The 18,148-nt window shown below is 29.0% G+C and overlaps 4 protein-coding genes across 7 annotated transcripts; 2 read left to right on the forward strand and 2 right to left on the reverse strand.

The window, feature by feature from the left end:
• Positions 1-6: 6 nt before the first annotated feature.
• Positions 7-6,664, forward strand: LOC126916938 (venom acid phosphatase Acph-1-like). 3 transcript variants are annotated; one of them, XM_050723264.1, is made up of 8 exons: positions 7-221; positions 305-414; positions 518-639; positions 810-926; positions 2,058-2,271; positions 4,845-5,053; positions 5,366-5,707; positions 6,122-6,664. In XM_050723264.1, the coding sequence occupies exons 3-8, from the start codon at positions 556-558 to the stop codon at positions 6,377-6,379; spliced, it is 1,224 nt and encodes a 407-aa protein (XP_050579221.1). In that variant the 5' UTR covers positions 7-221; positions 305-414; positions 518-555; the 3' UTR covers positions 6,380-6,664. The 3 variants fall into 3 exon arrangements, with proteins under 3 accessions (XP_050579221.1, XP_050579220.1, XP_050579223.1); XM_050723263.1 differs by having other exon boundaries at positions 7-414; XM_050723266.1 differs by lacking the exons at positions 305-414; positions 518-639.
• A 24-nt stretch (positions 6,665-6,688) lies between these two features.
• Positions 6,689-10,504, reverse strand: LOC126916932 (uncharacterized). 2 transcript variants are annotated; one of them, XM_050723246.1, is made up of 4 exons: positions 10,166-10,504; positions 9,360-9,683; positions 7,697-9,129; positions 6,689-7,242 (listed from the first exon to the last, which is right to left on the reverse strand). In XM_050723246.1, exons 1-4 carry the CDS (start codon positions 10,194-10,196, stop codon positions 6,790-6,792), a joined length of 2,241 nt encoding a protein of 746 aa, XP_050579203.1. In that variant the 5' UTR covers positions 10,197-10,504; the 3' UTR covers positions 6,689-6,789. The 2 variants fall into 2 exon arrangements, with proteins under 2 accessions (XP_050579203.1, XP_050579202.1); XM_050723245.1 differs by having other exon boundaries at positions 9,825-10,504.
• Positions 10,505-10,649: 145 nt separating this feature from the next.
• Positions 10,650-11,581, forward strand: LOC126916942 (mitochondrial import inner membrane translocase subunit Tim13-like). Its single transcript, XM_050723272.1, has 3 exons — positions 10,650-10,900; positions 10,974-11,042; positions 11,447-11,581. The coding sequence occupies exons 1-3, from the start codon at positions 10,796-10,798 to the stop codon at positions 11,543-11,545; spliced, it is 273 nt and encodes a 90-aa protein (XP_050579229.1). The 5' UTR covers positions 10,650-10,795; the 3' UTR covers positions 11,546-11,581.
• A 1,987-nt stretch (positions 11,582-13,568) lies between these two features.
• LOC126916341 (metacaspase-2-like) lies at positions 13,569-17,792 on the reverse strand. Its single transcript, XM_050722053.1, has 6 exons — positions 17,512-17,792; positions 17,327-17,380; positions 16,608-16,877; positions 15,685-16,480; positions 15,410-15,618; positions 13,569-15,293 (listed from the first exon to the last, which is right to left on the reverse strand). The coding sequence occupies exons 1-6, from the start codon at positions 17,605-17,607 to the stop codon at positions 15,216-15,218; spliced, it is 1,503 nt and encodes a 500-aa protein (XP_050578010.1). The 5' UTR covers positions 17,608-17,792; the 3' UTR covers positions 13,569-15,215.
• Positions 17,793-18,148: the final 356 nt, after the last annotated feature.

The following is an 18,148-nucleotide window of genomic DNA, read 5'->3' on the forward strand; positions in this document are numbered from 1 at the left end:
GTAGATCGCTACCAGTGATAAGTTGACGATTCCACGCGAAGGTTACCGATTAAATTTATACACGGCTGATGCACGAATGCTCGGGGACACCATTGAGAAATACTTTACCTAATTGCTATCATCACACCAAGAAGCAGACACTGCGACGCGGTTACCATGGGAAGTTAGAACAAGTGTCAGCATCACAAATGTGTCTGCGGTGAACACAAAAGCATCGACAGGTAGATAATTGCCTATAAACACGCCGGTATTATTTCAAGGCATCTGACGGTCTAATAATTAATCGTGTAGTTATCTATTCAAGCAAATCATGTTTTATTGTTAACGAAAGACTAAAAGTGAAACGACTTAGAAAAAATATTTACTTCTTTCGTTCCCCGTAAATGAACGGAACATTCCTCTTAATTTGGAAAGGTAAGATAAAGATATGAAAAAAGAAATAAATACGATAGTGCCGCGAGAGACGAAAATAAAACTGTAAGAAATAAAATGTTAATTAAAATCGAATGGTTTTTAGGGATTTGTGTCGTGAAATAAGAACCGAAAGAACTGAAGATGAAAGTGGTGTTTGTGCTAAGCATACTGTACATCGTAATAAGATGTACCGAATGTGTACCAGAATTGCAGTTAGTGCAGATCGTAAGGATCAGGATATTTAAATAAAATAAAAATTGCATGAGACCAAACGCGTTTCGCTAAAAGCTTCCTTATTTGTTTTCCTTTTACTTTAATTTTATTTTATTCTTCCTTAAAAAGCGAGAACCTAACACAATAATCTGCTATCATTCATATCTGAAATCATTTTTCAGGTATTCGCTCATAAAACACATGCTCCAATTTTGGATTTGATAGATAACAACGACATGAATTTACCACGCAATTTAACTTACGAATACTTTAACGCAGCTCCACTCAGTATGCCTAACGTAAGTTCCTTTACTTTCTTTAAAAAAAAAAAAAAACTGATAAATTAAAAACGCTCCGTTAAAGAAAGTTCAGTACAGACCTTCATTAATAGATAAAATTAAAATATAATTTTGGAAAATATGTCAGCTAATTATATATATTCATGTATTATCTACGAGTATATGTAGACATTAACATTGATAACGAGCCAGCTTATGTAATGAATTTTATTTTCAACAGAAAACAGCGGTATTAAAATAACATATTAAGCCAATTGGAGATTTTTATCAATTTCTTTCTAAAAGAGAAGAAATCAATCATTTCTGGCTGAAGTTTTCGTTAATTCGTTTTTCATGTAATATCTCGTCTTTTAGTCATCCAGAAATTTATTTACTTGGTCGGTGAATAATTTTTAATTTGTTTTATTAGAATATTCTCCCATTGATTTTATAGCCGAATTCTGTATTCAAAATTTCCTGGAAATCTAAACAGATATTGAAGATAATCTAAAGAAATACAGGAGATAACTTATTGTTCTTTGACCGAAATTCTTAAAACAATCTTCGTACCGTGCGTGTGGATACAGTAATTGATCCAAAAATTATTGTATCATTTTCATAACTCTTTTCATAATTTACATTTTAACAGTTACTATACAGTTAACGATACAACTTTTTGATGAATCTACAAATTGATATTTATCTTATATTTACTTAGCGCTTTATGAATTATACAAATTTTTATAAAAATTTGATAGAAATAGCATTACAAATTATTATACGATATTTAAAATTACACGCGAATTTCTTTTTATGCATTGAAAGATATTTGTTCATTAAATGAAAATTGTACTTTGAACGACTATTAATAGTGACTCAGTCAATATGACAAATCTAAAGAACTTTAATGATTTTGCAAGTTTATCAAACAGAAAAATACTTCATAGAGTCGTGGAGATAATCTAAATTTATGATCAACCATGATCTTTCGATTCTTTGAAATTCATTGATCGAAATTTTTTGAAAGTATCTTTGTATCGTGCGTGAGGATAATACTTGATTTAACATTTTTATTTGTTCTACTACTTGATAAAGCATGATATAAATTAAGAGTATGACGAATGATAACTCTAGATTAATCCTATTTAACAGGTCAGCATGCTTAACATGTATAATTTAGGAGTGCATTTACGAAAGGTGTACGGTAAATTTTTGGGTGATGTTTACACATCTGAGACAATGAAAATGCAAACGGCCGAATATCCATTGTCGATGCTATCTGGTCAATTAGTAAATGCAGGTCTTTGGCCTCCAGGAGAAATTCAAAGGTGGAGCGCCGATATGAATTGGCAGCCAATACCCACAGGTAAAAATTCGTAGCATTTTCATTCATTCCTCATTTGTCAATTTCTACCAAATAATGAAATATTCGAACAAGTACTGTCCTTAGTTCGGTACTAAAGAGAATTAAGGGAAACATGTCAATTTCGTTCAAGAGACAGTGATACAATGTTGGACCTCGTATATCCAAATGGAAATAATTTCTTTCTGACAGTGAGACGATGTGGATCCTTATATATCCAAGAAATTTTGAATCTCGTCTGAAATATGCCGCTACTAGTGTAAATTCGCACGTTCACAGGGAGACGAGATCTCGAAGAAGCGCGCCAACGGGAGTCGTAAATTACCGTTACGATTTGACTAATTGACGCTACGAATCGTTCGATCCCTTATTTCTCGTGGGATAATAAGGATAGTTGATTGAATAGAACGCTGTTATGAACAGGTTACTATATATTTTGACTTATCCAACAACTTCAGTCTGATACAAGATTAAGTATTTGATATGAAAACTACGAACGAGTACGACCTGAGACTCCTTTCGTGAGGATGATGATGACTGTTGTAGATTCCAATGATAGACTCGTTTAGAGCACCAGTTGACTGTTTTATCGTTTCAAGAACAAGTAGAGAGTTGAAGTTGACTGTTCTGTCGTCCCAAGAACAAATCTAGTGTATTAGAAGAAGTTGAGTTGACTTAACTGATGTCGTAGAAGAAGTGAAGAGTATAAGTTGACGTTCTGTCGTCCCAAGAACAAATCCAGTTGACCTTCCTGATTGCGTAGAAGAAGTCTAGAGATGTAGTTGACCATTCTGTAGATCCGAGAACAAGTGAAGCTCGTTCTTATGAAGTTAAGGAGGAAAGCTCGGTAAGAGTGTGCCCTTTGGACGAAGAACGTGGATTCGTTGCTCACACTTTTCGTCAGGAAAGTGAGGGTAACGATCCGTGATGCCGATTGGTTATGATCAACATTAGGAATTAAGATAGGAGGTGAAAGCCTCTTACCAACGTGACTCATGGGCGACATTGTTCATAGGAAAATCAGCTTTTCCGTTAAACAACCATCTGCCTTCTCCGTAATTTGTAAGAACGTGCAATAAACCTAAGGACTGTTTTAAGTACCAACTATAAACTGAAAATACTTTCAGGATTCAAAGTTCCTGCAAGTTAATAAGATTCGGTTTATGGCGGGGCCTTAGGTTTACCGAGGGTCTGTCTAAAGGTGCTTGGGTTAATGGGCTCGGTCAGACAATGAACTCTGTAAAGATAGAATTAATTAAATCTCCTATCCAACTCCTTGTTGATTGTTGTTGCCCATGTTCGGCTGGATAGGGTCGGATCTGTAGTGGGAAGATCCTCTTTGCATCTCGGTCCAAGATACTCGTTTCCGCATGAGTTATTGCCGTTAGTAGGTACCGTAGCCGCCAGGAAAAATGGATGGTATGACCTAAGGGCCATTGCGTTGAGGGCACGTTGTCTACTTTATAATCTGGATCATCGTCACCCTCGTCGTTTCCAAGACATTTCCAATTGCAATTCATGACCCAAGGACTGTCATGGATCACTTCGGTCTTGGAAGTATCGTAGGACATCTCGTTCCAGGAAGTATTGTGGAACGCCTCGATCCAGGAAGTGTCGGGAACTACTTCGATCCAGGAAGTATTGTTGAACACCTCGTCTCAGGAGGTGTCATGGAACACCACTGCCCACGAAGTGTCTTTGAATATTTTGACCCAGGAGGTATCGTTGAAAGGAACTCCGGTGGTGCTTGGTATAAATTCGTCAAACACGACGTGGAGTTTTGTATTTAATTGGGAGACTGAGCTCCCCCCGATGATCTGCCCGAATTAAGTTCTCTTGTTGCTGCCGCTTCCACGCTCAATCAGCGTAATGTTGCACCTTGTGCTACTGTCGGAGTCCTTCGTTGCGATTGTCTTGGAAGCGTCCAGTGGGACATGACTTTCCTCGATGCGTTCCATGAATCGGGAGTCAACGGCAAGAGATGTGTTTAAAGTAGCTTCTAGATGAACATTCTTTTCCTCGTCAAGATCGTCTAATTCTGTTTGAATCGAGTTTATCCTGATCCACGTGTCGTTGTTTCGTGGTAAGACATTAAGAAGGTTTCGCTTTCTTTGTATTGTGTTTCCGAAACAACTAGCCTTATTCATCGAATACAACATAATGTCATCATTAGACTGCAGATACCCAATTTAATGACAAATTTATATTTTTACTAAGATATGAATAAAGAAGTCGAAGCTACGAAAAAATGTATTTCTCCTCTAAATATCAGAACAAATACTATATTTTGGATATTTTATACGTTTTTCCATATCATACTCATTCTGTGGATTTTTGCATCTTTAAGTTCCTCACAAATGCATAGACATTCGCAGACTACTCGTTATTATATTTATTGTGGTCTGTATAAGATTTATTCAGGACATATTAAATACTCCAGATAAAATATTAAATCTTTTTTAACTTTCGCTACAAATTTTTCAAACATCCTAACAAACGAACCTGTGAAAAATTCGTAAAGAAAGTGCAATAGCTAAACGATATAGAAGAAATATTGTAATTTATCAATTTTGTAGATTACATTGTCGCACAGAAAGATACTTTATTAATGGGAATACAGTGTCCGAATTTCGTTCTCGAAATGGAGAAAGTGCTGAATATGGCTCAAGTGCGAGATAGAGTATCGGATTATTCATCTTTATTCGATCATATATCTCGATCTATTGGAATAAAAGTTCAACGACCATCGGAAGTGGCTTTGCTATATGCTGTCCTTGAGACAAAAGTAAGATATTTAAATGAATAACTTCTTGTAAAATTGAACATGAACGAACATGATGTATAATCGATACGTTCATATTATTAGTCATATTTGAAACAAAAATATCGCAATGTAAAAGTTTTTTGAGGTAAAATGTGTGTACATCGTTTATAATACTTAACTTTTATTACTTCGATAGTCTTTCGTTATTTTTTAAGTCAGATTATGTCGCCGTCGGATTATTATTATTGACGACAAGTTCAATATGTCAAGCGTATCATGTGCATTGGTTAAATGAACCTTAGAGAACATAAGTGAAAATGAATGTTCTTGCAGGCTGACTTAAAACAATCGCTTCCGCACTGGGCAAAAGATATTTTTCCTGATGGAGCAATGTACACTGTGTCGTTGTTGGAGTATGATCTCCTTTGGCAAACTTCATTACAAAAGCAATTAAATGGAGGAACGATTCTAAAAGAAATTTTAGCAAATTCGCTGATGTATATCAATGGACACATTCCTAAACAACGGAAGCTCATGATGTATAGCGGCAATGAAAGAAATATCGTTGGTGTTTTGAAAGGCTTAAATCTATGGTCACCACATATTCCTAACGAAGCCGCCTCTATGATATTTGAACTGTACTTTGACAATGAAACAGAAAGTCACGGAGTGAAGGTATACATATTCTTACATTATTTTATTTTATTACAAATACGAATGTTGAAAATAATTACGAGATTCGTAAAGTAATTTTATTAAAAGTTAAAATATATTTTCGACAATAATTATAAAGTACGATGATAATACTGTTTACTTAAGGAAAATAAAAACAAAATAATAGTCAATATGGAATAATTAAGAATGTGACATACATATATTCATAAGAGAGAAAGACATAACAAAAGATTTTATGTAATAGTTAATTAAAAAAACTTAATTTAATTTTTATTAATCGATAATATTATTAACAGCGTAAATTTTTCTAATTACTTTAAGCATTTATACATACATAATAAATCCAATTAATTATCAATCATATTGATTAATTAATTAACTGATTAAACGATATTAAAATTATTATTATTTCAGATTAATTACTATACGGGAGTAGATGGTATCACTGTCTCTTTGAAAATGCCAAATTGTACAGAAATTTGCCCGATTAAAACATTTTTGTATTCGATAATGGATCTGTTACCGCAAAACACAGAACGATTATGTAACTGGAAAAAGATTGATCTTCCTATAATACTAGATAATGTTAATTATAGCAGATCGCATACATTGAAAAGTATTACATTTACGTTGTTATTAGTTAGTACTTTGTTAGTGATTAATTTGTATTAATCAATTTAGATTCGTCGCAAGTATTCGAATAATTTTAGAAAACTTTTTAAAACATTTCTCTCTCACTTTCTCTCTCTCTCTCTCTGTAATCTCTTGCTCTCAACATTGAACGCTCAATATCTTTAATAACAGTTTACATTAATATAGTCATTGTACAGGTAATTGGAATATATAAAATATGATATATTGAGTACGTAGATATTATAATTTACAAATAGTTGTGAAATTTTAATGAAAATTGTATAAATCAAATAAAGAACATACTAAATGCTTTAATATTTAAAATATATTTACTATATACAAAATATTATAAGACTTTTATATACATATAGAATATAATATTTAGTACCTGGTATATATCACAATATACTAAAATTACGTTTAAAATGGTGCACTTAAAACGAAATCATTTATTCACACGTCAATAAATTGACTAATTTTTGCGCCTTTTTTGCAAATTGAACAAAATTTTCCATAGCAATTACTGCAAAATCATCCAAAATCATTAACCACCTTCGTTCCCTTGTCTGTATACTATCCTTTACTATTATACCTTCGAAATTCAATTGTTTTTTCCATAAATCGACGACAGGTGGTATTACTTCCTCTTTTTCAAATTGATTATTTTCTTTATTACAGAAAACTGCTCGATATTTTTGTAAGCAAAAATTTAAAGTATAAAAGATAATATGTAATTGATTTATTACACTATATACATCGGTCTTTTTATTATTTATCAGAGAGATTAAAATATTTCCGTAAGATTTTAGTTTTGCAGTTAAGTAATTTATTATTTCGACACAAACTTTCATAGAACTGCATAATTGTAAAATAATGGAGATCTGATGAGTCAGTATTGTAACCTAAATAAAAAAAAACATGATATTAAATAAGAGAATAATTTCGTGTCTAAATATTACCATATAAATATTTAAAAATTTTTTAGGAATATCTCTAATTCTAACAAAGTGTAAAGATATGTTTTGTATTTTAAAACAATGCATTTTTTAAAAGCTACTATCATAATTTCCTTGTATTATGACTAATAACTTTATCCATTTATTATGACTATAACTTTTATGTTCAACTTTTACTTCTCCTCTTATCTCTAACGACAAGGAATTGACATATTCTATTCCTTAAATGTCTGTGCATATATTGTATTTACAAGTATATCTAACATGTGTTATACAATACATACTATGGCATTCAATTTAACATTACCATTGCACATTAAAAATTATTATTAAAAGCTAATAAATATAGCTAATTTTATGTATTCTATCCATAATAGAAATTATATATATTATAATTTACCTTGTTAAACTCACTAGTTCCTATACTCTTATCCAGGATATCAGTCACTACCTGCACAATTTCTTGCGTATACTCATTAGTTTTATTTTCAGCTTCAGAAACGTCACAGTAATCCAATATCGCGTTTACAGCCTGTTCTTCTAAAGTATCTTTCCAACATCTTTTTCTCATATATTGTTTCGCTATTCTCTCATTTTGGAGAACCATAAGAATCGCCTTTATCGACTTAAAAGCAATGTCGTCCACATTTAGAGTATCAAGCGTAAATTTCAACCATTTCGAAGAAATTTTCTTCTCTTCTTTTTTGTTAGCCTTAGATACAGTCGTTTCATGGACAGATTTTAGTTTTTTTCTCTTGCTGCTACGTCTTTCGTATTCTGCATCTTCGATCAAATTTTTATATCTTTGTCTATTTTGCACGCACAATTCTTCACCGTCATTGTTTATGTTTTTATCGATTTCTTGTTGTGAACAAGATAAATTTTGTTTGGAAGTCCAATTTTTCTCTGTCATATCTATGGTAAGAGATTCCAGATCATGCGTGTAATTCACGATATCTTTTTTTTCATAAGGAGTAATATTAGCAATTTTTTGACTAGGCGAGATACTAATATCTTCATTATAAATGCAATTCGTCGTTGGTAACCATTCTGCGCTTAATTGATATGTATCGTAAGCGCTGTCTTCTTGAAGCGAGCATGCGTTATTAATCCGATTCGGTGAAATTATAGGACTTTCATTGAAAAAGTTCGGATCACAAGTTTGTGTCAATGGTTTCACTATCTGCTCATTCGATTTTGAAATTAATTGTTCTCTTAACTGACTACAATTCTGTTCATATGATGAATAATTTTTGTTAGATAAAATAATATCTGAAAAATCGTTATCGTCTGAGGCAACAGTTAGATCATCTCTCGTTCCGAATAAAGTTCTCGTTAAAACATCGCTGTCTTCGGAAAATAATTCTTCTGCCGATTTTTCCTTGATAAAATCGCTTCCTTCGAGTAATTTTTCATCTTTCTCGTTTCGTACTATGTTATTAGTATTTTGACTCTCCAAAGAATCTTTAATTATGTCAGAAACAGAAGAGCACTCTTCGTCTGAATCTTGAATGATATAATTTTTCATAGTAATATCTTGATGCATGCAAGGTTGTACATTGAAGAATCTATCAAGACTTTGAGAAGAAGTAAAAACGGAGGGACTGACTCCTGTTTCGGTGAAAATTCCAGTTTCTTGATTTATTTGTTGGTGATAAGGTTGCAATGTGTTATGTTTTTCATTGTGTACATCACGTGACGAATCAGCATCTGAATCAACGTCGAAATTAGTATCATTCTGTTGATCATCATTTGATGAATTGCTCGAATTTTTATAATCGTCCTCTTCAATATCAGACATTAAGTTTTGACTATAAAGATTAAAATCTTTTCCTAGAAAAGATGTAGTATACTCTTAAATAGGAATTTTATTTTTATTATTTTACTACAACATATTAACTATCCGTCTGAAGATATAAATTCACATGAAGTTATTTGAAACAAATACTTAAATAATCTGTAATAAATTTCAATTGAAATTTCACTACTTCGAACTAAATAATTTAATATATTAAAAGAGATATCTGTTAAAAACATTAAATATCGAGTTCTTGTATCATTACCTGTATTCTTCCATTGTTTATAAAATACCGAATAAAATTGTTCGACGGAAATAGTTTTCATAAACATTGTGGCTGACTTTAACCAGACCATACTTTGCACAAAATTTAAATCATCCACACATTCTTCCGTATAATCCGATATCTTCTCAGAAGTTTGAATAAGATCTCGAGGAATATTCAACAAATGTTTACACCGACAACAGCCTGTATTATTACTATCACTAAATTTGTTTAATTCCCTTCCATTCATTTCTATTAAAAGATCCTCGACGATAGAAGAATACAATTTTCCATCTGTTTCTGATAAACTACTTGTAAAATTTCCTGTGCATCAATAATTATTTATAAAATAGTTTATTAATATTTTATTAATTGTGTTGAACATAATAATTCAATAATTATTATTAGCATAAAGATGAATTATATTAAATAATTATTGAATAAAGATAACAATTATCAAACAACCTAATTCGCATGAGTTATGGTACGAATATTTCGCATATGCACATTGTAATTCAGAAATAACGTTGTTCCGGCTTTCAACATGTAGCTTCAATCGTTCATTTTTTTTAATATCGTTTTCCATCTTGGACAGAGTGATATGTAGGATTATAAAGTAATAACAGGAATTTTAAAAGTATACCATTATAAACTATATATTGTATCATGTTTACTAATATATTTTTTAAACAATATATATACTTTACTTTAGCATTTTGTAATGTTCCAATTTTGTATTCAATTCAGGTTGATGCGCCCGTTAATTGACTTAAAAACAGTACTGCCAATCTCACCACGAATCATACCTAGATCATACACTCTGCTTTCCATTGCCATGCATTTCCATGCCCTGTACGTAAGTACACATTACGCACGTTTTTCCCATCGAAAGAACCGGAAGAAGAAGCATGCATATAGTTTGGCCGTTTGATCGCTAGGGATGGTAATTCATGGAGCACACTTCTGACTGAATTTCTTCTATGCTCATTGGCGATGTCCTTACTAATCTCTGATATCAGCAGGTTGTTATCTAATAACCGAAACTTGAAGAAATATGTATACAGTTCATGTGTTCCAATTCTTTGAAATAAAGATAACATTTAAATTTGAATTCATCCTAATAGTTTCGTAACACCGCGATTATGGTAGATATGCATAAAGATAAAAAAACATTAATGAATGTACAATAATTAAATATTTTTTAATATATATATATATATACAAATATATATACAAATACATTACAAACATTAATTTGTTCAACATTTCAGAATCGTAAATTTGTAAACGGCCTTTTAAGATGCAGTTTCACGTGCTTCCGGTTTATCGATCGAACCGGTAAGAACATGGTAGTTTGGATTTAACAAACGGGAGCAAAGTGATTTTTGATTTTACTATTATTACATTAAAGAAACACTTAATATTTTACTATAAATATGAATTCACTTACATCTGAATCCCTGACTGATAAAGAAAAGAGTGATCTTATGCAACAAATTAAACAAGAAGTTGCCGTTGCAAATGCGCAAGAAATGCTTTCGGTACGATTGTAGAAATATATTTACAAATTTAAGGTGAATGAATAACATATACCACCTGGTTTCCTATTTTCAGAAAATGTCAGAAAAATGCTTTAAAAAATGCGTGATTAGGCCCGGTACTTCCCTGGATAATACCGAACAGGTAACCTCTTTTGTTTGTATAACGTAACCTTAGTATAAAATGTAACTTATCGTGTTCGAAGCCTTAAAAGTATAAAATAAATTTAAATATAATATTTTTTATATCACTATTAAGTAAATATTATTTAAGCGGACGTAGAAAAGATATAGCAAATATTTTATTAAATATGAATAATGCAAAATTTTTTTAATGATGTTATATAAATATTGTGAATATTTATATAAACAATATATGAAAATTATATTAAACATATTGAATTATACTATATATAAATGTAAAAAAGATAAAATATAAGAATAAAAATTGTTATAAAACCTCATAGAATATAAAATATATTAAAATATATTTGATGTAAGTGCACATATAACAGTATAACAATGTAAGTAATTTTAATTTACTTACAGAAATGTGTAGCAATGTGTATGGATCGATATATGGATGCATTTCATCTTGTATCAAAAACGTACAGTGCTCGAATACAGAGAGAGCATGACAGAATGTAACAGTACAAATTGTTAAATAAATTGTTTCTGGTTGTACATTGTGTAATTGTATACCAACTACTTTCCAAATATTGTTTAGGAAATATTATAACTGTAATTATTACATATATTTATTAGCAAATCTATGTCATTTATAAATATTGAATAATTTTGTATATAATATTATTACTTCTGATTAAGTTTGAAAACAAAATAGATTTTTACATTTGTGACATTTTAAATGATAGAAACCAAATTATAATATTACACAGTGACATTACACTGCCAGCTGTATTTCTAAAGCATTAACAAATAAATAGAAGTGCATAAATTTATAATTTGCATCTCACTTATTTAATGTATTTTCTTTCCCACCTTTCGTATATCTTTTAATATATCTGTAGATAATCTCTCACAGAATTACAGAAAAATTAATAAATACTTAAAAATATAAAATTTTGTTAAATACGTTTAAGATGAAGTATAAGCTAGGATTGATCGTAAGGTGTAAAATACACAGCAATTGCAAAAGAGAAAAATCTTTATAAAATAAATAACATATACATGAATATTATTACATCGTACTTCAAAATCATAAATAAGTAACTTAGGTATTTTGTAAATCCCGCAATTCCATAGTATGTATTTGCATTGTTTCTTATTCATACACACTAAAAGGCACAATATAGCTACCAATACTTCAACGTGGTTACAAAAATAAATCTCTAGAACTGTATGAAAAAATATTGTGAGTGGTTTATTAATACTTCATCTGTTCAATTTGATAATATAAATTAGTAAATAACAATAATTACAACTATTTCATATCAATGTTTGCAAAATCTATAATTAATTTGCATACCAGTGCATTATATGCCATTATCATATATACAGATCAATACAGACAGTTTGTAACATAACAAATCGATGTTATTAGTTATACATATCTTTTTGTTATCAAAAAACAGCTGCAAAGATATGTGTATATAGCTGTAGATATATATGTGTATAAAAAAGAAATTCATTAATATTTTTTCTAATTTTAAAAAATATATCTTTTCAACCTCTTTTATACTGTACTTACTTATATGTTTGGTATAGAAAATAAAAGATCATGTATTCATCTTATGAATTTTCCAAAGGGAAAAAGAAAGAAGTATTTATATACAGAGTGAACCAATAAAAATTTTTATCTGAAATATCCTGTTATCCATTGATTTAATTAAGAAGTATTTCATATGAAATTGCCTTTGAGGGGGTATAAGGAAGTTAAAATACATTAATTGAATGGCACCCTTTGATTCTACTATGCATTTCATATGAGACATCTTTTAATAATAATGAGGCATTTCAGGTAAGAATTCTTATTAATTCATCCTATATATATATATTTATATATATATAACAAGACTTCCATATATACCAAAACGCATATGAAATGCGAGATTTCATATTAATCAGCTTAGGATTAATTGAAATCATTTCCAAAACTACATAAATATAAAAATGTTTGTGTACCCTGCAATAGAAATGCTTACACAAAAACACTTTCTAGTTCCATCAGAATGTGAAATAAAATTTGTCGATATACTGTGATAAGTTGTGAAACATTTCTTAAATTACTCTCTCCCTTCTTCTCTCTTATAATTTATGGTGAAAAATACTTATGTAAATTTCTTTACTAATGCTAACAATACAACAAAAGTGCAATAATCTTAATAACAATGGAATGTATCTATATTTTACATTCTATAAAGTGTAGGAATGTTCAGTATCATCCTGAAATTGTTTTTATAAAATTATATGTTATATCAATATTAAAATGTAACCACGTTGATTGGTCAGGAACACACCTGCTTTAATATATACATAGAAATAAAAGCTGATTCAAACTAAGGGATTTCATTATACCTAATACTGTAAAAGTAAAGATTTTACTTCATTCAAATGATTTATATGATTCATGATATAATTTCTAAATAAACAACTTATTTTTTAATATGTGTTATAAAAAATAAGATAAAAAATAAAATACGTTTTAACGGTATTTTGTTTTACTAAAAATAATATGTTTATTTATGTGTGTATCTTAGATATTTTTATAATAAGAACAGCAATTTCCTAGTTATGTAGAACTAGTTATGTGGTAGGTAGAATAAGTTAATGACATAATTATAATATTATAATAAATAAACTCCTGTTATACAATTAAAATTTTAAGACGTATTAATCAACTATGAAATCTCTTTGTTTGAATCATTTACAATATTTACTATTGATGACATTACAGTAATTGTGTGCTACTCAAAGTTTTGTGAAGGAAGCAGGCTGTACAAACAGATTTTGATTTGTCAAGCATCCAGTTGATCCATTATGAATTGTACTTAGTTATTGCATCTTATTTGGGGCATAGTATATTTATAACAATATGTTTATCAAGGTATTGGATTGCCCAAAAATTGAATTACTTAGTCTAAAGCTCTCATTAGTTATTTAAATATTACGATTCATGGATGCAAGAAAACATATAAGCACCTAATCTTTCATTGAATATCAACTTCAACTTTTATAAATACTTTTCGTTTTATGCATATAGCACCATTATCTTTGAAGAAAAATAATTTTATATATTTTTTAGGCAATCCACTTTTAGACGGATGATTTACTGATATTGCTATCAATACTATACCAGTAACTTTAGTTAAATGAGGTAATGATACTTCAGTCATAAAATCAGACACAGGAATTATTTTGATAAACATAACAAAATTGTTACAAAATTTTTTCAGAAAGATATAACTAAGTATTCAACAACCATTAATGTAACTGATTACTTTTCACTTTTTTAAGATATTTTAACATTGAGATAATTGGCTTTATAAGTAATAATACTAGACATATTTACAGAATAACGTAGAAGGCAGTTTGTCTGAAAGCTTACAAGCAAGAGTTTTAATATTACTCTTCTAATTTAGTTAATAATGTATTGTAACTTAAAAAGATGATTTAATAGTATATTTACTTTAATTAAATAGTGTTTCTTTGTTTTTGATATCAACTTAATTTTTGAATTTTTAAGTGACTACTTCTTATTACATTATAAAATTATAAATATGTTTACAACGTGTATTTTATAAAAAATTTTTAATGGAACTTTTATATGATCCTTATTCTTAATATTCTCAATTATTAAAAATATAATTTAACACTTTATTACAATAATATCAGAGTGTAATGGCAGTTTATCAGTTTATAACATCTCATCTTTTTTAATAAAATTTGTGTAATATTTTTATAAAAAGTTGAGTTTTCTCATGTCATAACCAATATAATATCCTTCGTAGAATATTTTATGTTTAAAAATTATTTTTCTTAAATACTGTTAAAATGAAATTCATGATTTATAAAAATACATTTTTGACAAAAAGTTCTTATAAAGTAGTGAAAATATAACATTTATAAATATATATTCAGACATTTCCCTTCTACGTTTTTTTGTAGGGAACTTATAAGTATTGAGCCACGAACGGCAGTGCCATGTTAGAAACCAAAATAATTTTGCAAATTTATGAATTCATAGCAATTTGCATTAATATACTTGATGCCCTGACATAGGAGGATATTGAATATCAATGCTCTAAATGAAATAACATTTTAGTTCTTACAGTAATTTTCTAGTGCAATTTATGAATTACAGTTCCTTTGCACAATTTGCTGTAATACCCGTTGCAAAATTTGACATATTTTTATCCATGTTTATATCTTCAAGCTAAAATGGAATTATACATGCAATACTCAAAAAGATATATATATATATATAAATCATTTTTATATGGAAAATTATGTATCAAAAAATGCATCTAAATTCATATAAAATTTACTTACACATGATGTGCTGCTTAGTATATCATTTATATCTTCAATTTCTTCACTTATGTCCTCGCTATTAGTACTGTGAATTTTATCTTGTTTTTTCGTTTGTAATTTTATTGGACTATCTGATTTTTCAGGATCCTTCGAAGGACTTTGATCATAAGCACTACCAGACGCAGATGAAACAAAATCTTCTTCATAATTATCTATACCATCAGTTCCTGAAAATATTATGTTTATGATACAAAGGTTATGAAAAATATGTTCCAAAGATATGCAAAACATACCAAGCCCAATATCCATCAATTCCTTCAAATCATTAATATTAGTTTTTTTACCATTTAATGGTGGGAGATCGCTAAGTATAGAATGTGATTTTTTATCTAAAGATGGTAAATCTTGTAAAAAGGTATCAGTATTACGTATATCATTAATATTCTCTCTTTTTCCATCAACAATAATTTCTTCGAAGTATACAGTTTTTCCAAAACTGTTTCCAGTATTAACTGGTTTTCTGTTTTGTATATTATTTACTATTTGTAATTCCAAACTATTTATATTATTTTGCTTACTTATATCTTCATTTTGATTTGTTTGCATTTCAGTAACTATAGATTCATCAAACTTAATTAAAGGCTCGGTTTTATCTAGTAAACTTGTTTGAATGAGTGTATCTATCTCAGTCTCCTTTGTTGTATGATTCATCACTGTACTTGTGCCATTTGGACTTGTAGGGAGTGTATCAAAATTCATACTATTGTTCCCTTTGCTATCAATTCCATCGTTCTTTTCATTGTATTCAGAAGTTGTACTATTCCTGAGAGAATCATTTTGCATCTCACACTTTAAGTCATCTATTGAAACATGAACAGATGTTTCTTTATTTTTCTTATCAGTTATTGTCACATTTATTGGAAGTTTTGGACTTTGCTGTGAAATGCTTTCTAATTTATCCGATACATCATTATCATTTGACAATGATGTAGTTTCATTATTTAATACTTTTGGAATGGAAATTTCAAATGTAGCATTAGCAATATTTGTTGTAGTTTCAGTTGTACTAAATTTGCTGTCAGTTTCATTCTATAAAAATATTCGTGATTGTAACAGTTTTATTTCTGGGTAATTAATTTTTTAAAATATTTATAATATTTTATATATTTATTTTATATATTTATAATATTTTGTCTTACAATTTTAACCTACATACCTTCTGTGTGTTATTAAAGGCACTGTTCATGCTATTTTTTAAAATTTCTCCAAGCAATGGCTCATTGGATTCAATACCTAATTCTTCACATAATTTATTTCTTCCAACATAATTATATTCTTTTCCAAAATAAGTTTCTGGATCATATACAGATATTGTATAATCAAGACCAAAATACTCTAGGAACTCCCTAACCAAGGAAAACAATAATTTTCCCTCTGAATTAGCCAGGTACTGTTTTACAGTTTTATTGAGAAGTGGTTCAGGATTCTGAAATATTTAATTTACGTGATGAAAGCTATAATTATAACATTGTCTGATGTTGTCATTTACTTTAATATATATCAAATGTATATTTGCTATTTATAAATTTATGTAGGAATGAACATTTATTTAAATAATGTAAAAATAAACTATGACAAACTATGCATACACACAGATACTGTAGTGCTGAAGCAACAAAATACATTCTTCTATCTAGTGTTACTGATGGACATATGATCAAAATTAATTAATCCAAAATAATTTTGTTGATTTTGACAAATATTATATAATTTTGAAATTTAATTGCAACTCTTATCAATTCAAGTTTGTTATTTACTTTTGTTATTTTGTACATTTTATTATTACCAGCTATGATTTAAAATGATGTAAAAGAACAACTTTTATGCATGAATATATTTAAAAAATTGTTTGCATTTATCTACTGTAGAACATACCATTACAGATTCTTGTTCTTCTAGAGCTAAGAACACACTTGCCCTGAGTTCCGCCTATAAAAATTATAAAAAATAGTTGAATCAATACTACGACAAAAAATATAATTTCGATGGGAGAAAGTTCTTTAATGTGATCTACATAACCTATAAAAAAAATATAGTTCTTAAAAAAATGTTTATCATACCCGGACTTTTGCAAGAACACCATTGTTTTCAAGTGTTTGTACCACCAAATCTCGTAATTCTGTATCCTCCTCCATGGAAATGTTTCCGTCTATCATGATTATAAATAAAAATTACTCTCACAAACACTCAAGAAATGTAAATATTTACGCTTTCCATCGCGTGTCTTCTTTTCACATCTGTTTACCTAGAGATTATGTTTTTCTGTCTAGGGAGTTTAAATTCAGAAACTGAAAAAAATTTTATTTCTATCTGATTATTGTTATGACCATATATTGATTGCTACTTTATATATTAGTATATATAAAACAAAAGTAGAGCGTATTTTATAGTAGACATTGTAAAATAACTAATATGTAGTAAATTGTAAACTAAATTATCAAATTTTATTATTTTATTCGAATATGTTACAAATGTATCAGTATTACCAATATCTTTCAGTTTCTAATTAAAAGAAATTAAATGTATATAAAAATTTTCTCTACAATACTGAAAATTACTTGATTAGGTAGAAAAATATTTTCATTAAATATTTGATAATATTCGTATACGAGAAACATTAAAAATTGTATTTAATATACCGGAAGTAACATAAGCTCAAAAAAATATATACGAAATTCGAAAATAACGAATAATCCT

The sequence above is a fragment of the Bombus affinis genome, chromosome 5 (genome assembly GCF_024516045.1).
Source record: "Bombus affinis isolate iyBomAffi1 chromosome 5, iyBomAffi1.2, whole genome shotgun sequence".
Classification (NCBI taxonomy): domain Eukaryota; kingdom Metazoa; phylum Arthropoda; class Insecta; order Hymenoptera; family Apidae; genus Bombus; species Bombus affinis.

Bases quoted from the DNA above. Each gene is read 5' to 3' on its own strand.
- LOC126916341 (XM_050722053.1), bottom strand. From the start codon at position 17,607: ATGATAGACGGAAACATTTCCATGGAGGAGGATACAGAATTACGAGAT. The intron at 17,381-17,511 runs GTATGATAAACA...TAATTTTTATAG, and splicing joins GTGTTCTTGCAAAAGTCCGG to GCGGAACTCAGGGCAAGTGT. The intron at 16,878-17,326 runs GTATGTTCTACA...TAAATATTTCAG, and splicing joins AAGAACAAGAATCTGTAATG to AATCCTGAACCACTTCTCAA.
- LOC126916942 (XM_050723272.1), top strand. From the start codon at position 10,796: ATGAATTCACTTACATCTGAATCCCTGACTGATAAAGAAAAGAGTGAT. The intron at 10,901-10,973 runs GTACGATTGTAG...TCCTATTTTCAG, and splicing joins ATGCGCAAGAAATGCTTTCG to AAAATGTCAGAAAAATGCTT. The intron at 11,043-11,446 runs GTAACCTCTTTT...ATTTACTTACAG, and splicing joins CCCTGGATAATACCGAACAG to AAATGTGTAGCAATGTGTAT.
- LOC126916932 (XM_050723245.1), bottom strand. From the start codon at position 9,945: ATGGAAAACGATATTAAAAAAAATGAACGATTGAAGCTACATGTTGAA. The intron at 9,130-9,359 runs GTAATGATACAA...CATCTTTTCTAG, and splicing joins TAAACAATGGAAGAATACAG to GAAAAGATTTTAATCTTTAT. The intron at 7,243-7,696 runs GTAAATTATAAT...TTTTTTATTTAG, and splicing joins GAACTAGTGAGTTTAACAAG to GTTACAATACTGACTCATCA.
- LOC126916938 (XM_050723263.1), top strand. From the start codon at position 556: ATGAAAGTGGTGTTTGTGCTAAGCATACTGTACATCGTAATAAGATGT. The intron at 2,272-4,844 runs GTAAAAATTCGT...TCAATTTTGTAG, and splicing joins TTGGCAGCCAATACCCACAG to ATTACATTGTCGCACAGAAA. The intron at 5,708-6,121 runs GTATACATATTC...TTATTATTTCAG, and splicing joins CAGAAAGTCACGGAGTGAAG to ATTAATTACTATACGGGAGT.